General features: G+C 47.1%; 2 protein-coding genes and 1 long non-coding RNA gene across 6 annotated transcripts in view; 1 reads left to right on the top strand and 2 right to left on the bottom strand.

Moving 5' to 3' along the window:
• The window catches only part of LOC308571465, a 200873-nt gene that overhangs the window by 36421 nt on the left and 147852 nt on the right, over nucleotides 1-16600 (top strand). The gene's annotated exons all lie outside the window — the stretch shown is intronic.
• On the bottom strand, nucleotides 1433-8980 carry TMEM101 (transmembrane protein 101). Its single transcript, XM_081166861.1, has 4 exons — nucleotides 8827-8980; nucleotides 6357-6537; nucleotides 4011-4157; nucleotides 1433-3891 (listed from the first exon to the last, which is right to left on the bottom strand). The coding sequence occupies exons 1-4, from the start codon at nucleotides 8976-8978 to the stop codon at nucleotides 3583-3585; spliced, it is 789 nt and encodes a 262-aa protein (XP_081022987.1). The 5' UTR covers nucleotides 8979-8980; the 3' UTR covers nucleotides 1433-3582.
• ETV4 (ETS variant transcription factor 4) overlaps nucleotides 12673-16600 on the bottom strand; it is a 43732-nt gene continuing 39804 nt past the window's right edge. For all 4 annotated transcript variants that reach the window (XM_081166610.1, XM_081166611.1, XM_081166612.1 and 1 more), the window contains one exon: nucleotides 12673-13208. In XM_081166610.1, coding sequence (XP_081022736.1) covers nucleotides 12993-13208 — 216 coding nt within the window. In that variant the 3' untranslated portion in view covers nucleotides 12673-12992. The remainder of the gene's footprint in view (nucleotides 13209-16600) is intronic.

The following is a 16600-nucleotide window of genomic DNA, read 5'->3' as shown; positions in this document are numbered from 1 at the left end:
AAATGCTTATATATCCTGTCTGCCCTGCACATTTTAAAATATTGTTTAGAAAGGATAAGCAGTGGAAATACTGCATTTAGCCGTGGGAACGCTTTATTGAACTGAACTGGGCATGCATTCAATGCAATCTTCCCCTTTGCGCACACCCAGAGCTGCAAAAATAAAAATCTGCTATAGATTAGTAGAGGGGACCACCTAGTGCCAATTCCTGGTCACCGCACTTGTATTTCAGGATGGACCAAGCAGCCAGAAATGCATTTTTAGTTGAAACACCTAAAGACATACCGTCAGGCGGCGGGAAGTGGGGTTATTATTTTGGTTTAATTATTTACAGTGGTACCTCAGGTTACATACACTTCAGATTACAGACTCTGCTAACCCAGAAATAGTGCTTCAGGTTAAGAACTTTGCTTCAGGATTAGAACAGAAATCGTGCTCCGGCGGCGAAGTGGCAGCAGGAGGCCCCATTAGCTAAAGTGGTGCTTCAGGTTAAGAACAGACCTCCGGAACGAATTAAGTACTTAACCCGAGGTACCACTGTACTTGCATTTTATCTTGTTTTATTCCATCATATGCCCTGGGATCTTTTGATGAAGGGCGGTATAGAAATAACAAATAACTATCATGGAATTCTTTCTGCCAGTTCCTCAGGGAACTGTTTAGGGGAGTTTTTAATGTTTGTTTTATTGCTTTAATGCTTTCCCCAGGGAAGTTCACCTGGCACCTTCATTATACACTTTTAGGCACCAGTGGCAGGCTGTTGGAGATGCCCTGCCAGAAACCCTGGCGAGCTGCTGCCAGTCAGTGCAGGTGATACTGAGCTAGAGTGACCAATGATCTGACTTGATATAAGGCAGCTTCCTAAATGCCTAAGGGACGCGGGTGGCGCTGTGGGTTAAACCACAGAGCCTAGGACTTGCCGATCAGAAGGTCGGCAGTTCGAATCCCCGCGACGGGGTGAGCTCCCGTTGCTCGGTCCCTGCTCCTGCCAACATAGCAGTTTGAAAGCACGTCAAAGTGCAAGTAGATAAATAGGTACCGCTCCGGCGGGAAGGTAAACGGCGTTTCCGTGCGCTGCTCTGGTTTGCCAGAAGCGGCTTAGTCATTCTGGCCACATGACCCGGAAGCTGTACGCCGGCTCCCTCGGCCAGTAAAGCGAGATGAGCGGCACAACCCCAGAGTCGGCCACGACTGGACCTAAAGGTCAGGGGTCCCTTTACCTTTACCTTAAAATACCTAAGATGCTGGCATGACATGATGATGCACAAATGCTGAGCTTTGTACAGCTGCCAGTTTCTGCCTGGGGTGTCAAGCATTGCATAACCTAAACCTCCCTGATCCACGCAGCCCTGCTAAAACTTGGGTTGTTTGGAAGTTCAAAGAGTGTTTGGAAGCAGCGGAAAGGACAGGCACGGAAAGATAAAAAATGGGAGACTGGAAAAAGTGTTTTATTTTCTTCTTGATCCTCCATAAACACAGTGTGGTTTAGAAAAAGCCAAAAGGAAGACGCAGCCATCAGCAATTATCTGCCGATAAGGGAAAGGGGGAATGCAGTGTATGGTCAGCCGTGTTTCAATGGCCTTTGAGCCTAGAAAAGAGAGCCCAATCAGCTCCAAAGTGCCTCCACAGGAGTGTTTGGGATACGACTGAAATGGAAGAACACACTTTTTAAAAAGCAAACACACACCAATGCATCCAAACAGATGGTGTGGCTGGTGTTTCCCAGGAGTGATTGCTGGGCAGCATTTTAAACCCCTGGCAAGCCCCAGCCAAACACAAACATCCCACCCTCCTCAGCACACACACCAAATTCCAAGGGGATGTTCAATTCCGACAAGGGTTTTCTTGTTTCCCCTTCATGCACACTCTTCCCTGAAGTCCAATCCCCATTGTAGAAACTGCATGTATGCACATTAAACTGCAGAAAGCTTGCGCACTGGGGAGAAACCCGATCAGGTACAGGGGGAGATTAAATGTGTGTTCTGGTGGTAGGTCGCCTCCACACACACCCCAAAAGCAGCTTCCTGCCCCTATAACAGTGCAATTCAATGTGTTTCAGCACACGTGCCATTTTAGCTGATTATGCTAGGTTTTAAAGATTTATGAACATGCTGAGAATCCCCTTCCCCACCCCCTCATTCTTTCCAAAAGAGAAAACAAACTTGGGAATCTGGAGAGACGCCACTACTATGGAGCAATGATTCAGTTCTCTGTGTCGCCTTTGAGTTCGGAAGTAATAAATAAAATGTGCCAAGCATGGTCTTGCAGATATAGAAAGAGCTCATGTTTGTACATAGCCAGCTGGGAAATTAAGGTACCCAACTTCCTCAGGGTGAGAGAACAATTCTCTGCCTTTCCCAAGTTATGCTGCAGTGGCCCTCCAGATGAAACCCAACTGCCACTGGCCCTGGCAAGTGTGTCCAATGGTCAAGGACGATGGGTGTTGTAGTCCAGCAAAATCTGGAGGGCCTCAGCATCCCCAGGCCTGGAATAAATTATTCCAGAACAAAACCTGCTCAATGCTGGGGGATGGAAGTAGCAGGAGTTTCTGAGCTCTTGAAAGCTGCCTTGGGTCATTAGGCAGCCCACCTAGTCCAATATTGTCAAGTCTGAGCTTGCCCCTTCCAGGGGTGAGGGGCAATGAGCTTCAGGCTTCTCTTCCCCAACAACCCAATCCCATCCACCAAACATTTTGAGAGCAGCCTCCAAGACTCCAGAGTTAGGTAAAAGGTAGCGCTGGATTAGCTCTTCTTTTCCCATCGTGCAAGGATGACACCAAGAGTTTGCCATCCCGTTTAATCAGCTACGCCCTGTGTGCACAAAAACTGTATCCACTCTGTACTGCGCAAGGATGGCGGCAGGGAGACATTTCTCCGAGTAGCTACGTTCCAAATGGAACAGTTTTGCCTAGCTGGTTGTAGGTGGCACTTCATACGTGTCCAGGGAGCTTTGCAAAAGCTTTGGTACAGGCGAAGAGGAAGCCAGCCCATCTAAGAGGGAGTCTGTGGTTCGCATGAACTTCTGAGAACCTTTCAAAATCCCTGACCTGCTTGTTAGAAAGAAATGTATGTTCCACAACGGCCTCCACCATCTGCATACAGAGCAAAGATGAGTCGAATGATCTCTGTGTCTTTGGCTACCCAAACCACAGGGTTGGGATCCAGAACCGGCGCACCCAAGGTCACAGCGACTTTTGCAAAGTTATCTTTAACCTATTGGCCAGCACGGACGCAAAGATTCACTCCTTCCCCGCTGAAATGAGATGACAGCCCAAAAGCTTCACTGATGCAGCCCTGAGCCCACTAGAGACTCTCACAATTACTACAACATGTGGAGGAGGAAGCTGATAAGGTGTCCTTTGAAATGAAAATAACAATGTAGGAATGGCTCTGGGTTTTGAAAACCACCACCTGCTCGTTTGTTTAGCTGCCAATAGCAAGGAACGGGTGGTGTTTTTTTTAAAGATGCAGTAAAATGATAAAAAAATAAATAATAAAAAAGAGGGAGCGTCTCCGTCCTCTGCAATATGCACCCCACTCCCACTTCAAAGCACCGTGCTTCAGTGTCTCAGAGAGTCTAATGTCAGCCATCTGTGGCCAAAATTATGGCGGCCCCGAAGATCCCAACGTTCTGCCCAACCAGCTTCATTTGATTCCAGAATTCGACTCGGCGGGAATCGTGCCAGTAACCCAAGTTGCCGTCGATGAAGAGAATGACCAGAGGGAGGATGACCGACAAGATCTGAGCAGCTGCGGTGATGTAGTAGCCAGACAGGAAGGACAAGGCCAGCACCCCGTAGAGGACAAAGAGGAGCTGTAAGGCAATTTCTCCACCTGGGACGCCACTGAGATAGGCGAGGCGGTCTTCCTTGCTGTGCTGGAGAGAGTAGGCCTGGAAGAGGAAAGGGAGGCAAGCAAAGAAAGTGAGGGTGATGGGAGTTGTGGTCCAGCAACATCTAGGGTTCCAAACATTTGGGATTTGACCATTCTGGGATTTGACAGCATACGTACCACGCAGATGAGGTAGATGCCGATGAAAACCTGCCCCGTGGACTGCAGGGACCTGTTTCGTGGTTTCTGCCGGTAGATCTCGCCGGCCCCGCTTGCCAAGACCAAGAGACCACCAATGATGGCTATTGTTCGTGAATACATCCTCACCTGCGCCAAAAGACAAGGCAGGCAAGTTAACGGAAAGCAAGCCAAACACCTTGAATCCACAATAACCAAAGATTTACTGTATCATATGAGCTGCAAACATTTGCACCCAAATTCCCAAGCATCCACACTGCTATTTTTGCAAGAAGAGAGAATTCTTCTACTCTGGTCTAGCACAGACTATTTTTGGAAGATTACAGTTAAATGCCTTGTTCAGACCTACAAATCCCAGCTTAATAAACATGAAGAATCCTTGCATATGTGCATTCCAGCCTTACGCAGCCCCCAACACCGCTGAGACTAATCCAGGAAGTCTTCCATTAGTTTTCTGATACATCCACAAACCACAAAACTATGGTTGCCGGGTTCAGAATGAACCATGATCTTAAACAATGGTTTGTACATTAACAGGAAATGTGGGTTAATGGAAGACTTCCTGGGTTGATCTTGAAGGGAAAGGTGAGGACAAAGCAGACAGGCACAAGGTTTGTGAACATGTTGGTGTATTAAGCCAAGATCTGTACTTCTGAAGTGATCCAGGGTCTGATACCAGAAGGGCTAGACAGAAAGCAGAAACGGGGTGAAAATTAAAGGTGTCATTGACCAATTTGCTATCTCACTTAGATTCACAACCAACGCCTAATCCACACAGGCTCAGAGCAGATACCCTGTAGAGTAACACCAGCATAAAAAATTAATTCTGTACTTACTCTAAAAGCACTTTAGAAGACAGCCATTCTTTATCCCTCAGCGCTTATGGGCACAAACTAAAGCATCTCACATTGCTCACCTCTGGCAGATCCTCAGTCTCAGGCAAACCTCAAGATCTGTTCAGAGGAAAGCTCAGTGCTACAGCCTTAGGCCGGGAGGCAACTATCAGCCTGCAAGCTAAATCCAGTCAACAGAGAAACCATCTATCTGCCGACTGCTCTGATGTCCTTCAGGAAGCAAAGAGGAGCCCTCTGGACACATCTAATCTCACCACTGTCCCTTACTGCAAAGAAAGCTTTAAGCTATTTTTTTTTTTTTTTTGGGTGGGGGGGTTAAGGCTGGAAAGGGAGGTGACCAAAGAGCAACATGAGTGTAGAAAGCAAGCAGTGGGGATCACTTTTGCTGCAAAGATTTAAGAGTTGGGGATTTTAAAAAAGTGGGCAGTTGATATAAATGCATAAACAATATCTGGGATTCATGTATTATAGCTTCAATAGCATATAAAGGATTATACACACATGTAGGGCAGGTACATATACAGACAAACTACAGTCAAACCTCAGTTCTCGAACAGCTCCGTTTTCGAACATTTCAGCTCCCGAACACCAAAAACTCGGAAGCAAATGCTCCAGTTTTTGAACGTTTTTTGGAACCCGAACATCCGACACGACTTCCACTTGAGTCCAAGCAGCTCTTGCAACCAATCAGAAGCCATGCCTCGGCTGTCAAACGTTTTGGAAGTTGAATGATCTTCCAGAATGGATTACGTTCGACAACTGAGGTTTAGCTGTATGCCTCTGACCACTTGACGCTCAGGGCAAACACCAGGGTTTAGTTCCCTTTATCATAAGCTATTGGAGACGACGCTCTAAGCCAGCCTTTCTCAACCTGTGGGTCCCCAGATGTTGTTGAACTACAACTCCCATCACCCCTAGCTAGCAAGGCCAGAGCTCAGGGATGATGGGAGTTGCAGTCCAACAACATCTGGGGACCCACAAGTTGAGAACCGCTGCCTAAGCAATCAGAGACTGCACCTGCATGCCCGTCTTTGTGCCACCCTCTTCATGCCTCTTCTGGTTCTGGGAGACCAGAGGAAGAGAGCTTGTCACAGCAAAAGGGGGAGACACTTGTGACTCTTCACTAGCCTGACTCATCTCTGCCTCTTGGCCTCCCTCATCCCACTCTTCTGTTTCAGCTTCTGCCTCCGATTCTGGACTTCTCTCTGCCACAGATTCTTCCCGCTCACTAAACCCTGTTACCTCTTCAAGCTTCTGACATCTCCTCCTCCCAGTCTTCTCCCTCTTCATTGTCCCACCACTACCCCCCAGGCTCTGAGCCTTCTTCCCTTGGTGGTTCCCAAGCTGGGGACTGAACCTGAGGACGTTTTGTAAGCAGAGCAAGCGCTCTTCTACTCAGCTGCAATCTAGTACAGTCCAACTGCAGCTTTTGAGAAGACAATGAGCCAAAGACTCTCTCTCTCCTCTATCTCACCTTCAGCCAGTCTCCATAGTGTGCATAGCCTCCAATGTACGCCGCATATGTGCTGATAGCCAACTGAAGGGCAGCCCCCAGGGCAAACCACCTGCGTTTCACCCCAAAGGACATGAAGCTAGCACACAGCACCGCCATGCCCATGTCGAAGTAGAGAAATGGAACAGGGATGTCTGGTTTTCTGGGCAAGGAAATAAAATGTAGAACATTAGTCATCAAAGGCACCCAGAAGAAACAAATACAACAAAAGGAGAAAGGAAAGAGAAAACTAGGGCTATGGTTTTTTTAAAAAAAGAACTAAATCCCCAAGGAGGAATCATTCCACCCCGAAACAGACCCAGCTATGGAAAGTTTTTTTGTGATGTACGAACTGCTGCAAAGCTATGCAGATTTAATTAGCGTCGCTAAATGCAACATTTTGAAACCATGGGGAATTCAATTTCAAGCACAGACTGTTTTAAATGCTATGGAACTCATTGCCACGATATGTTATTTTGAAAGTCTGGACGTGTGTGTGTGTGTGTGTTTTAGTAAGTCAGTATACTAGCAGCAGTTCTAGGTTTCTACCCCAAATATAGGTAAAGGTAAAGGGACCCCTGACCATTAGGTCCAGTCGTGATAGACTCTGGGGTTGTGGTGCTCATCTTGCTTTATTGGCCAAGGGAGCTGGCGTACAGCTTCCGGGTCATGTGGCCAGCAGGACTAAGCCGCTTCTGGCGAACCAGAGCAGCGCACGGAAACAGCGTTTAACTTCCCGCCGGAGGGGTACCTATTTATCTACTTGCACTTTGACGTGCTTTCAAACTGTTAGGTTGGCAGGAGCAGGGACCGAGCAACAGGAGCTCACCCCGTCGGAGGGATTCGAACCACCAACCTTCTGATTGGCAGGTCCTAGGCTCTGTGGTTTAACCCACAGCACCACCCCCATCCCTACCCCAAATATAGTTAGCCATATAAACATCCATGTTCTTTTACTTCCTTTTCCCAGAGTTTTCCACCATCTCTCTTCCCATCTGCAGGCATGACAAGAAAGACATGCATTTGCCAATACACTTGGGAAGCTATGTTCAGGTATCCTTCCTGCAGGCTTGTAAACAGCCACTGGCATGGTCGCCTGTGGCAACTATGACTCATCTCCAGGCAACCTGCAATCTCTGAAGCATTCAGTCCTAGCTTCCAGAGCAGGAGAAAACATGCTTGCTCTGTCCTCCATGTGACAGCCCTTTAGATATTTGAAGATGGCTATCAAATCTCCTCTATCTCTTTTTTGGGCATACTCAGCTCCCTCAAGCGTTCCTGATAAGTCTTGCCTTCCAGACCCTGTATCAGCTTGTCAACACCCTTCTTAAATTGCCCAGAACTGGGCACAAGTATTCTAGGTGTGGTCCAACCAAGGCAGAATAGATGCTTCGATGGAGATTCCTGCATTGCAAGGGGTTAGATAAATGAAAGGACCCCTGGGAGTAACTATATAACCTTTAGCGCTGCATACAGAAGCTTCTTAATCTTTAATGGTTTATTATGTTATTATGTTATCATAACGACCCACAATGGCTCTCTTAACGGCCCTGCCTTGGCCAGGCTACCCAGGAATTCCTTTGCAGCTTATATTCTCCTTTCCTATCACAAATAGCCCAAAACTCTGGCATTTGTTAATTTTGGTGTTTAGGAAGACACACAGACAGTTCTATAACATTATGCTGGAAGCCACACAGATGGGCAGGGTATTACTACTACTACTAATAGCAATAATAAAATAATAATATTTATTGAATTTATATACAGTCATACCTCGGGTTACAGACGCTTCAGGTTGCCTTTTTTTGGGTTATGGACGCGCTGAAACCCGGAAGTACCGGAACGGGTTACTTCTGGGTTTCAGCAGTCGCGCATGCGCAGAAGTGCTAAATTGCACTTTGTGCATATGCAGAAGCGCCGAATCGCAACCCGCCCACGCACAGACGCGGCGCTGCAAGTTGCGAACGCTGAGGGGTGCGAACGTGCTTCCTGCACGGATCACGTTCACAACCTGAGCGTCCACTGTACCACCCTATACTGGGAGGTCTCAGGACGGTTCACAGAATAAGGGTGGTTCAAATAATAATATTAATAATATTTATTGAATTTATATACCATCCTATACCAGGAGGTCGAAGGACGGTTCACATAATAATAATAATAATAATAATAATAATAATAATAATAATAATAATAATAATTCCAACTTTACAATTCTATAGTTCTTCCCCCACCTAAGCCCTCTCTGTGAAGACCCTGGAGGGCTCCCCACCCTTCTCCTTTCCCCACCCCACAAACCCCCTAAGCTCACGACCTCCTAAAAGCAAATACTGGATTCCTTCCCCGACCCCACAACCCGCCGGGGAGTCAAGGCGCAGAAGGCCCTCTGCACATGCTCAGAAGCGCCCTCGACGCCGCCACCGCCACCGCTTTCCCGGCCGCGCGGGCTCACCGGCGGGCGTCGGCGCGCTCGGCGTTGAGGAGGAGGCCGCTGAGGCAGTGCCAGAACGGGAAGCGCGTGAGCAGCACCGAGCCCACCCGCATCAGCAGCCGCAGCGCCCCGCGCCGCCGACGGTGCCCGGAACCCCCGCTGCCCGCCGCCATCTTGCTGCAGGGCGGAAGTACGGGAAACGCGGGCGGGCTTCCCTGCCCGACGCTGCGGTCCGTCGAGGCTTCGCTCCCGCCGAGGCCCGTTTCCCAAAGTCTTCCGGCCTGGAACTGACACACGGGACAGAAGGTTCCTGGCTTTTCCTCCTCGCACCTGGGCAGCGCTGCAGCCAGGGCCGGATTTAGGTTTGATGAGGCCCTAGGCTGCTGAAGGTAATGGGGCCCTTTATATGACCAGCTGTCCTTTGTCAACAACAAATTGCCGCTGTTTTTTGTGTTGAACATATGCTGTATGGTAATTGATGGACCTAATAGGCAACCAGTCCATGCAGAATGTAGAATATATATATATGACTTACATCACAGGAGCCTACACAACACAAAACACTGTTGCTGTATGTAGGTTTTATTTCATTTGTTTTTTATCTTATATTTTGGAAATGTACATCCAGGTTTTTTTCCTTTACATTTTTTGGGGGGCCCCCAGAGAGAGGGGCCCTCAGCTATAGCTTGTTTAGCTGCAGCACATGGTAGCCTCGGCTTCTTGTCACAGCGGGAAGCAACAAAAGCGTTCCCTTCCCACCCCCAAAAAAGTTTCAGGTTGCCGCCTGTTTATTCCAACACCCAGGACAGGCAGAAATTCATCAGGTGAAGCATCCATAAGCAGCCGGTCAATTGCACACCAGCTGAATTTGCACCAGTCGTGCAGCTGTAAAGTTATTTGTGCATTTATTCCCCCCCCCCCTTTCATTCCCTTACATTTAAATCCCATCTTTATTTGTTTATTTATTTATTTGTTGAATTTATATACCACCCTATAGCTGAAGGTATCAGGGCGGTTCGCAAAAAAGATCACGATCACAATATATAAAATAAAAATAAAAACAATAAACCAATACAGTGGTACCTCAGGTTAAGTACTTAATTTGTTCCGGAGGTCTGTACTTAACCTGAAACTGTTCTTAACCTGAAGCACCACTTTAGCTAATGGGGCCTCCTGCTGCTGCCGCGCCGCCAGAGCACGATTTCTGTTCTCATCCTGAAGCAAAGTTCTTAACCTGAGGTACTATTTCTGGGTTAGCGGAGTCTGTAACCTGAAGCATATGTAACCTGAAGCGTATGTAACCTGAGGTACCACTGTAATACGCCACTGCCCCCCAAAAGCCACATTTTAAAAGGGTATAGGATGTTGATCTTTCTTCCATCATGGAACCCAAATCACCATAGATGTGGTTTCCAGGGTCATCCATCTAAGCACTGACTAGACCCAGGTGGTCTAAAAACTCTCAGTGGTTTTTGCTTGCTTGCATTGGGGGGGGGGCAGGTGGAATTTTAGCACATACCAGAAATTTATGTTTGTGCATTTGGAATGGCTTCAAGGGCTCAGTCACCCTAAAGCAACAAAGCCACTAAAAATAATAATCATCAGACTTTTGTGGTTTGGAAAGGGATGGGAAAATGTGTTGAAGTGTGTGGGATGAGCAACTGACTAACCAAAAGACAAATAAACACCCCGGAGCAGGAGGAATGCTCATTATTGTGTAACTTATCCACAAATAAAAAGGAATGCTCAATAAAGACCAGACATAGTCTAACCTCTGTGTAAGTTTAGTGTAAGCAATTCATCAATAAACTTGCTTACCTTCAGCAAAATGGTAGCCTCATATACACATTTTTGCCATACGTCAGCAAAATTCCTGACACGTCCTGGTTTTCGGGTGTAAAAATGACGTCGGGGGGAACTTTGTCAAATCAGCAAAATGTCAGGGGAAACCCGAGTGTATGGCATTGTGATGGGAAAAGCTGCAGAAACAGATCCAAAAACTTAAAATCACTATTTGGGGGGGGGGGAGGTATCTCCCCCCCAAACAACCATTTAGGCAACCCAACATATAGATTCAGATTATACCCTGAGATCCCCAGGTGCTTGGAGGCATAAACAGCTCTCTGCTTTCATCTAATACAGGAACTTTGGGTCATCCAATATCATTGATGGGGAAGATTAAGCAGAGACTGTGGGAACATGGAATAAATGTATCTCACACACAAAAGATGTGCCGAGGACGAGTCACTTGGAGGGACAGAAAGGGGATAGTGCAAATTCATGGAGACGAGGAGGAGGAGGATATCTATGGCAATTATCAACAGCTGTATAGAGCCTCCAGGTTCAGAGGCAGTATACCACTGAATTCCTCCAGCGAGAAGACAAGCAACAGGAGGGGGCTGTGGGCTTTTATGGAGACAGATGGGCCTTTGCTATGATTTCTGTGCAAGGGGGCTTACGTTTTGTTTTACCAAAATTCTCCCTAAAAGAAAAGGAAACAGGGTCTGTGTACATACAGCAACAGTTTTTTTGTGTTACGTAGGCTCCTATGATGTAAGTAATGGGTCCCACCTGCTAGCCTGCTCCCTAAAATATCACTGGTTTGCTCATTTCTATATACAGTGGTGCCCCGCAAGATGAGCAGGAAAATTTTGGACAGCAGGGGGGTCTTGCCTGCTTTCGAACTGCTAGGTTGGCAGGAGCTGGGACCAAGAAATGGGAGCTCACCCCGTCACGGGGATTCGAACCAACGACCTTCTGATCAGCAAGTCCTAGGCTCTGTGGTTTAACCCACAGCACCACCCATATCCCTGTATGTAATATAGGGGCGTGGATTCTCCTTCCTTGGAAGTTTTTAAGCAGACGTGATTGCGCCCTGCTTGCACAGCCAGCCCAGCAGACACCCACACACCGAATTTGCCAAGAACCTATTTATAAGTCCAGTGTTTGTAGGCCTGGATGTATCCCAGATTCTTTCTTTTCTGTGGCTTTAGGTCAGGCTTTTTCATTATTTGAAAACTGCCCCCTCTCCTCACCTTTAAAAATTGGGGCAGACATGCTGGAGAAAGGCTTTTATCATTCATTATAATATTTATTTATTATGATGTTTATTAATATAAACTGTATTATAATGTTATCCATTCCTCCAAGGAGCTGAAGGTGGCATTCCTGGATCTCCTTCCCCTCATATTTTCCTCACAACAACCCTGTATGATAGGCTTAGACTGGGAGACCATAAGTGGCCCAAGGACGCACAATTGAGTTCCATGGCTGATTTCAGCCGTGGCCTCCTACGTCCTAGCTCACTTAATATCCCCTCGACTTTCATCCATAATCTGGAAATAAATAGATGTAGGCATGAATTAATTGGGGGAGATGAATAATATTTTCCCCACAGGTCCAGAAATTTATGGGGTCCCTTCTTAACAGCCCTCTGTGTAACCTTCAAAACTAACCACTTCAGGCTGCAATCATGTACTGAATCCCCATTGATTTCAGTAGGGCTTACTCCTGAGTAATGTAGTTATTGTGGCATGAAACTGAGAGCAAGGGCCCCTTCTGGAATAAGGTAAGACCCTTAAATATTAATAAAATTGCAGTGTTTACGTGCCCAATGTTTATTCGCAAGGGATAGGGAGAAAACCAGGACATACAAATTTTCTCCCAGTCGCCACGGCTTCAAAGAGCCTGTGAACCATGCAAAGATACCCATTCAGTCGCAGAGAAGCTGCTTCGAATTTGGAGTCTGTGCATTCAAAGCCCCTAGCTTCGTTGCTTCTCATTTCATCAGGCAGATCTTGCCGCTCCCAGGCTCAAGCTAAGTACACTTATGTTAATTAACCAAGATAGCATTTTCAAAAAACAATGTACAAAGCACTTTACAATCTTTATTTGACCCCGCCCTCACAACATCCCTGCAAGGTAGGAAGCTCGTCCTCGGGAACAGAGGCTGGAATGAAAGCAGCTCGCCCAAAGTTCACCCAGCGAGTCCACGGCTAAGGCAGGATTTGAATCCAGATCTGGATACTGGGCAACCGTACTGCCCTCCCCTCGAAAAGGCAGCCCACTGTACAGTCCGGGTTCGGCTTCAGGAAAGCCGAGGCAATACTCTACATTGGTGATTACCGACAGGCGTCTTCATATATGTACAACTCGGCCATTATCTGACCCGTCTCTTCGGCCGGCAGTTAATAGGTGTAGCCTTTCCCATACGGCGGCTGCCCCCCGAGATCTTGCATATAGGCTACGCCCTCGTCCAGGTGGGACAGAGGAACAGTGTCCTCCTCACTGACGTGCCACTCGAATTCGGCCTTCAGGGACGGGCGCTGATTGTCGGGGAAAGCCAGGGAGAAGAGGGCTTCTGGTTCACACACGAACTTGTACACATAACGCTCACCAGCCACCTGTAAGACAGGGAGGAAAATGGAGTAGAAAGAGTACAACAACAAATGGTTCTTGCTAATAACCCCACATGGATGACCCCAGAACAGAGGTTGGGTGCGTTCTTTGCACCAGGGCAGCTGTCTTCCAGCTTCATCTGGTACGCAGGCTGAGACCCTACCTGCCTGTGCCCTGTCTCGCCAGAGTGGTGCATGCTCTGGTTATCTCCCGCTTGGACTACTGCAATGTGCTCTATGTGGGGCTACCTTTGAAGGTGACTTGGAAACTACAACTAATCCCGAATGTGGATGTTGACTGGGAGTGGCCGCCAGGACCTTATAACGCCGGTCCTGAAAGACCTACATTGGCTCCCAGTACATTTCCGAGCACAATTCAAAGTGTTGGTGCTGACCTAAACGGCCTTGGCCCAGTATATCTGAAGGAGTGTCTCCACCCCCATCATTCTGCCCGGACACTGAGGTCCAGTGCCGAGGGCTTTCTGGTGGTTCCCTCACTGCGAGAAGTGAGGTTACAGGGAACCAGGCAGAGGGCCTTCTCGGTGGTGGCGCCCGCCCTGTGGAACGCCCTCCCACCAGATGTCAAGTAGCTACAGAACCCAACATTCTGTGTAATGAACAGATTACACTAGTAGAACTGCAAGAAGTTCTGTAAGGAGGACTATTTGAAATATTGCAAGAAAGACTATGAGGAGAATTATTAGTTAATGATAATTAAAAGTAATAGAGAAATTAAGAAATGCAGAGTAAATGATAAAGAACGGAAAATCATCAGAGGTGTTGACAGAAGTCTAAAATATCGTATAAGATAAGAAGTTATGTTATATGATTGTTGGAAATGATATGTTAGAAAAACTAATAGAGCTTGCAGGGCAGCAGCTGAAGAAGGAGCAAAAGTGTTTTCTTGTGTGTGTTTCTTTGTGGCTGATTAGCTGCTCTCCCTGTGCAAAGGTCAGAGGGGGCAGGGTTTCTGTTGAGTCAGGTGATTAGCTGTGGGAGGAGCTTATCAGAGCTAGCAGGGCAGCAGCACGCGCCTGGTGGCGCGTGCAGTTTGATCCATCTTTTAGATTTAGGGGAGCTAGTCTCAAACGTTTGTTGGGGGAGACCTAGGTTTTTTTTGAGGGGGGGGGTTATTTGTCCTGTCTTCACGCTTTTTAAGATGGAGGACCACTGTAGCCACCCCCAACGACACGTTCTCAAGATGGAGGGTGAGGGAACAGCTGCAGTCGCCTGCGGTTCCTGCACAATGTTTGCCATCTTGCCAAAGGTTGCAGGCAGCTTTACCTGCAGCAATTGTATGTTGATTGCCCTCTTAGAAGACAAAGTCCAGCAACTGGAGGAACGTGTAGCTACGCTCCAAAGAATTAGAGAGCTGGAGCTCTTCTTGGAAGCAACAGAGAACACCGTCTCCACCAAGGAGGAGACAGGGGACACCCCTGAGAAGGAGGCTAGTTCACCAACATAGGTGCCAGATATATGGAGAAACGTGACTCAAAGAAGTAGGAGGCCCAGGGTTCACTCTGATTGTTTAGAAATACACAATCGCTTTGAAGCCCTCTCCCCTAGCATGGAAGACGAAGAACAGACTCGATTTGAGGATCTCTCCCTCATTACAGTCAATCAGGTATATGAAGACGAGCAGCAAAGTCAGTCCTCAGGGAATGTGCAGGCGACCTTGGAATGGACAGCTCACAAAAGAACCCTGACCAAACCTAAGAGGAGGCGTGTAGTGGTGATAGGGGATTCCCTACTGAGGGGAACAGAAGCAGTGATCTGTGGGCCTGACAAGATGTCTCGGGAGGTGTGCTGTCTCCCCGGGGCTAAGATCCAAGATGTAACTGAACGACTGCAAGGAATCATAAAACCCACTGACAAATACCCCTTCCTCTTGGTTCATGTGGAAACCAATGACACTGCAAGCAATAGCCTCCAGAAGATCAAAAGAGACTACGAGGCTCTGGGCAGGAAATTGAAGCAATTAAATGCACAAATTGTCATCTCATCTGTCCTCCCAGTTGAACGACGTGGCCCAGGGAGAGAGGGAAAAATAGTGGAAGTGAACAGCTGGCTTTGCAAATGGTGTAAACAGGAACGGTTTGGATTCTTAGATCACGGACTGCAGTTTCTTGAAGATGGACTTCTGGCAAGCGATGGGCTGCACCTCACAACGGTTGGGAGGAATGTTTTTGCCAAAAATCTCAGAAACCTCATCAGGAGGGCTTTAAACTGACTAATGTGGGGGAGGGAGACAGTGCTCCTGAAGGTAGGAGTCTATCAACTGATGAAGATGATTATCCAAATGTCATAGACCAAATGGAGCAAACAACACGCAGACCTAGTGGTGGGAGGAAAAAATCCTTAAATAAGAGACACGGGGGAATGATTAATGGACTTCAATGTCTGTACACTAATGCGCAAAGCATGGGAAATAAACAAGATGAGCTTGAGCTCTTGGTACAGCAAACTAAATATGACATAATAGGCATCACTGAAACCTGGTGGGATAAGTCCCACAATTGGAATGTAATAATGGAGAGATACAATCTATTTCAGAGAAACAGACCAGACAAGAAAGGAGGAGGAGTGGCGTTATATGTCAGGGATGTGTATACCTGTGAAGAGATCCAAGATTTAGAACCTCAAAGCCAAAGTGAGAGCATTTGGGTCAAAATTAAGGGAGAGAAGAATAACAGAGACCTCATTGTGGGAGTTTACTATAGATCCCCAAGCCAAACGGAGGACATAGATGATGCCTTCCTGGAACAGATGGCCAAGCATGCAAAAGGAAGGGAGATAGTAGTTATGGGGGACTTCAATTACCCGGATATTTGTTGGATGTCAAACTCAGCCAAGAGCATAAGGTCAAACAGATTCCTCACTGGCCTTGCAGACAACTTCATTGTCCAGAAAGTGGGAGAAGCAACAAGAGGAACAGCCATTTTAGATCTGGTCCTAACCAATGTTGATGACCTGGTTAGTGGGGTAGAAGTGGAAGGATCATTAGGCACGAGTGATCATGCTCTTCTGAAGTTTACTATACAGCGGAAAGGAGCAGCCAAGCATACTAGGACTTAATTTCTTGACTTTAAGAAAGCCGACTTCATAAAACTTAGGGAAGTGCTGGGTGAGATCCCATGGACAGTAATACTAAAAGGAAAGGGAGTTCATGATGCCTGGGAGTTTGTTAAGAGGGAGATAGTAAAAGCACAACTTCAGGCAATACCAATGAGACGGAAACATGGAAGGTGCCTAAAGAAGCCAGGGTGGCTATCTAAAGAACTTTTAACTGAGTTAAGATTAAAAAAGGATGTGTACAAAAAATGGAAAAGGGGGGAAACCACCAAAGAGGAATTCAAACAAATAGCCAGCACATGTAGACACAAAGTCAGAAAAGCTAA

Source organism: Podarcis bocagei (assembly GCF_964188305.1).
Source record: "Podarcis bocagei genome assembly, chromosome: 13".
Lineage (NCBI taxonomy): Eukaryota > Metazoa > Chordata > Lepidosauria > Squamata > Lacertidae > Podarcis > Podarcis bocagei.
The sequence above is the reverse complement of the archived record's forward strand: the minus strand, read 5'-3'. Positions and strand labels throughout refer to the sequence as shown.